This window comes from Hydra viridissima, unplaced genomic scaffold (assembly GCF_058129835.1).
Source record: "Hydra viridissima isolate aposymbiotic clone 2 unplaced genomic scaffold, HvirCarnegie_v1 scaffold_13, whole genome shotgun sequence".
Classification (NCBI taxonomy): Eukaryota; Metazoa; Cnidaria; class Hydrozoa; order Anthoathecata; family Hydridae; genus Hydra; species Hydra viridissima.
Window position 1 is genome coordinate 3,847,520 of NW_028324312.1, and position 4,723 is coordinate 3,852,242.

The window sequence follows — 4,723 nt, forward strand, 5'->3', positions numbered from 1 at the left end:
TATATACACACATTTACAGAGTAAAATAACCTGATGATTTTAAAAATCATTACAAACTTTTTATTGTTTTAAAATGTATAACTTTTATAAATCTTAGTGGATGTACTTAAAGAGCTAACCAGTTATAAAAATTACGCAAGTTAAAAACTTTGAAGAATGGTAATGGTTCTTGAGCACTAAGAGGTTTTCCTGTGTGTTTTGTCAAACACACTGGAAAATCTTTCAGTGCTAGTTCAGTAGGGAGTTTTAATCTGCAAAGAAAGGGAACCAACTAACCCCAAACAACAACAATGCTCTGCTATTTTTTATTCTCTTATCAACCTTTTTGAAACAAACTTTTTATTTATCTTATTTATTTACTTCATTTTATACAAGATTTAATTAAGTCCTCCTCCCTGAGGGCTAAAAATGAGTCTAAAAAATGCCAGAGACTAAATCCAGCTAAACATATTTCAAATTTATTGAGAATTTTATTATGAGTGACAAAACATATTCCAGATACATTAATAGCAACACTACAGGTTTCAAAGCATTGTTGAGTTTGGGACTAACATTAAGTTTTATGTATAACAAATTCAATTGCATCATTTGGCTGTTTTTTATAAGCATTCAGATCTCAGCTGAATGCCTCATGAATGCCTTATTGTGTTCTGTATAAAAATGATACAGTAAAAAAGTATTCCAGCAATAGCAATTGCTCAGTATCTACAAAAAAGAACAACTAGCAATTGCTCAGTATCTACAAAAACACTTAAATGCTAATATTGTAAAAAGAACAAATGATAGTGAGTAAGAAGGAGTTGGGCAATTAACTGCTATGCATTTATATGATATAATATAAAACATTTTTATGAATAAATCTTTCATTTGCCTTTTTTCATTTTTTGGCTTGTGTTGTAATTGCTTAATCTGGTTACCAGTTAAAAAACGCTATAACATGCTAGATGTAAGAGGGTTCTTGTGAGGTACAGTTTTTTATGAGTAATATTTAACATGCTAGATGTAAGAGGGTTCTTGTGAGGTACAGTTTTTTATGAGTAATATTTAACATGCTAGATGTAAGAGGGTTCTTGTGAGGTTTTTTATGAGTAATATTTTTGTAGTAGTGTTAGGTTAATAATTATTACTTTCTGGAAGAGTAGTTATAACTTTAAAGTTAGTTATAATTTTAGAACCATTACATACCACTATTTGACTAAAAAATTTTTTATCTTTACACATTAAATTCTTTTTTATCATTATACTTTACTCATATTAAAAAAAAATTTTCTAAAAAAATTTTCTAAAAAAATTTTCTAAAAAAATTTTCTAAAAAAATTTTCTAAAAAAATTTTCTAAAAAAATTACTTGAACATCATCACCAAACAGATCTTGAACATTAGCAATTGTACGATCTGTTTCTGCAAGAACATCTCGTAATTCCTTAATGTTAAAAAAAAAGAAATTTTTATTTTTTTATTTTTTTTTTATCAACATTAACATTTTAGTTTGATTTAAATGTTAATATATATTTGTGTTACAATATATCTATATCAGTGCAATTTTGAAGTACTTATAATCATGAATATAGTAGCTATAATCATTTAAATCAAACTTGTAAAATTAAGTATACATAAACTTGAAATTACTTTTTCTTGATTGTAAAACTTTTCTTTGATCAAAGCACGTTTTTTTTGGAAAATAAGAGGAGCATCTTGAAAAATATTATTGTTCTCTAAAACAAAATATCTTTACATAAAACATATTTTATTTTTAAAATCTAATATATTACACTTGCTTTAAACTTATATATGTAGCTTACTAAAAAAAGTTCCTGTTGACAGAAAATTAAATTTGTTATGTATAAAAAATGAAGATAGAAAAAGTAGACAAAACTAAAGTAGTAAACGTAGAAAAAAAAATGTTCCAATAATACACATCATTAATGTTGTAAAATGAAGAAAATTGCTTAATTATAACATGAGTCATTTCATGGCAAGTGGTTTGGGTGTCCTTCATGCCCCACATCAGCTTTAGATGAAAAGTTAAGAAGTTATTTGTAAATATATGGTGAGAAAATTCTCAAATTGATTTTGATGAATATCTTTTTTCATGGTATAGAAACAATTATGAAGTTATGAATTCCTCTAAATTAATTTTTTTCATTTTATAACTGACTATATTTATCTGACAGATTATTTTAATGACAGCATTCCAGAGAAGTAAGAAAATTAAGTCATCAAAAAAAATTAAGTCATCAAAAAAAATTAAGTCATCAAAAAAAAATTAAGTCATCAAAAGAACCACAAACCATTTCAAAAATCAAGAAACCAAAAAGTTTTATTTTAACATTTTGCAACATAAGCAAATTAAAAAAACTATGAATATAATTACTGAAAGTAAACATCTGAGTCAGCATTCATTTATCGGAAAAAAAAGTTTTTTTCTTTTAAGAACCAAATAGTAGGATCATATAGAAGAATCATATAGAAGGATCATATAGAAGGATCATATTGTAGATTCAGCAGTTTAAACCCTTCTAAAATATTTTTTTCAGAATTATTAAGAGAAATCATTGTTACTAAAAAAGAGATTAATTTGCTGACTGGTCAGAAATTTTATACAAATGGCAGAATTGTATTAAAACAATGTAAATTGTGATATCAACAAAAATGAAGATTATGAGGAAAATAGGGATTTAAAAGAAAGCTTAACTTAGTTTCAATTGTTCATCTATAACTAGTAGTATGTAGAGACAGGGTTCACCTTTGTAGAGACAGAGTTTGCTATGGGGGAAGATAGCTCACACAGACCTACACTGAAGATAGCTCACACAGACCTACACTGATACTCAAAAGAAAGTAGCAAATGTATCAAGAGTAAACCCAGAAGAGCTACAAACAAATATTTAAATGGATTTATGGATTCAAGGTTTGGTATTTCTTCTAAATCTGAAAAAATAAACATTTTTTAGAGAGATAGATTGAAAGAAGTATAAACTATATTAGTAAAATCCAAAATAAAGATGGAAGAAGTATCAAGTTAAAGAAAAGGGTTTTTAAATTCTATCTAATGACTACCCTCAAATGCATTTAAAAAAAGAAATTACATTTTTCATTAAAATTGGTCATATAAGGAAACTTTTTCAAATGAGACTTTTGTTAAAAGAAACCCATTACTTAGAATTAAAATTTTGTTAAGAGATTTTTGTTAAAAAGTTACTTAGAGCTAAAAATTTTATGAGACAAGTAGGATATGTAGAAATTTTCTATCTTATAAACAAAATTTCACTTATGAAATTTAAATAAAAATAATGACAAGAATTAAATCTTGTTTACATATTATAAAGTATCTTGGAAAGTATTTAAGAATGCAGAGAGAAATCTATTAAAGAACACTTTAGATTTAATTTTTTTATTCAAAGAGAATATAGTTAACCTTTTTCATCTTGGAGAAAAAATTGCTTTGATTGAATTCGTTGGCGCAAGCGCTCATGATCTTTTTTTGGTAGATGAAGTTGGTGGTTTCGTTCCTGAATTATTAAAAATGCAAGCCTATCAAAGCTTAATAGTTTACAATTAAAATTCATAGTCACAATTTTTCATAGTTTTCTCTACTTTAGCATATATTATTGTAGTTTAGCATATATTTGACAATCAATTTCAACATTTGTTAAACACCTCATGAGAAAAAGCTAATTCTAAAATTATATAAAAAATAAAAGTAAATACAAATTTCAAGAGATATTAAATGAAGAATAAAAAGAAAAAAAGAAAAGAAGAAAAGAAAGAAGTAAGAAGAAAAAAACAAAAAAGAGAAGAGAAGAAGAGAAGAAGAGAAGAAGAGAAGAAGAGAAGAAGAGAAGAAGAGAAGAAGAGAAGAAGAGAAAAAAAGTAAAGAAGAAAGAAGAAAAAAAGTAAAGAAGAAGAGAAGTGAAAAAGAAGAGAAAGGACTGTTAAATGTTTTCAGCTACAATTTTTAACCAATTTTTTTGCTACTTACCAAGTCTTCACTACTTGGTTTGAATTTAGTTAGATCTTGAACTGAGTCCTTAAAGTAAATATATTATCTTAACATCTAACGATCTATAAATTTAAAACTTTAAAATAAATTTTAGTTGAAAATGAAACATTTTAAATATGTATATTAAAAACAAAATCATACATCCCATGGCTTTAATTTTCTTTGACTTTTTTTGGAGGTGATCTTTTTGTGTGTCCTCAAAGTTTCTGATTTGCTCCTCAAAGGTCGGCGTATTACAAAAGACATTTCTTACTTTAACATTCTTTTTTATTTAGATTAATAGCGTTGAAAATTTTTAAAAATAATATCCTTTTGATTTTTATGCAAATTAAACTTTTAACTTATTATCTTTATTTTAGTTTTTTATTGTTATTATTATCATTTTTTTTCAGCCAGTTAAGAATTTCAGTCACTTCAAGCCAGTGAGTGAGAAAGAGAGAATTACAAATAAAAATAATATTTGAGTCTAAATCAGAACCTTGACTTAACAGTGTAATACTACTACAAAAAAATATTATAGAAAAATATTGCATAAAAATGTTATATTATAAAGAAAAGAAAAGAAAAAAAAAAAAACAACAAAAAAAAACAAAATGAAAGAAATAAACTATGATTATTGTGAAAATCAAATTATAAACACCAAAATTTACAAAATAAAAAAGTTTATAATACAGCAACATAGAGTTATCCTAGAAAAAAACACATTAAATAAAAAATAGAA

The 4,723-nt window shown here is 25.2% G+C and overlaps 1 protein-coding gene across 3 annotated transcripts in view; it reads right to left on the reverse strand.

Annotated features, from left to right (window-relative positions):
- LOC145194974 (spindle and centriole-associated protein 1-like) overlaps positions 1-4,723 on the reverse strand; it is an 11,652-nt gene extending 6,929 nt beyond the window's left edge. For 2 of the 3 annotated variants that reach the window (XM_090069923.1, XM_090069922.1), the window contains exons 1-5: positions 4,144-4,417; positions 3,982-4,029; positions 3,418-3,511; positions 1,629-1,714; positions 1,348-1,422 (exon numbers count right to left, since the gene is read on the reverse strand). In XM_090069923.1, the coding sequence (XP_089926049.1) occupies positions 1,348-1,422; positions 1,629-1,714; positions 3,418-3,511; positions 3,982-4,029; positions 4,144-4,248 (408 nt within the window). In that variant the 5' untranslated portion in view covers positions 4,249-4,417. Of the gene's footprint in view, positions 1-1,347; positions 1,423-1,628; positions 1,715-3,417; positions 3,512-3,981; positions 4,030-4,143 lie in introns of all 3 variants that reach the window. The other variant, XR_016446106.1, reaches the window with a different exon arrangement.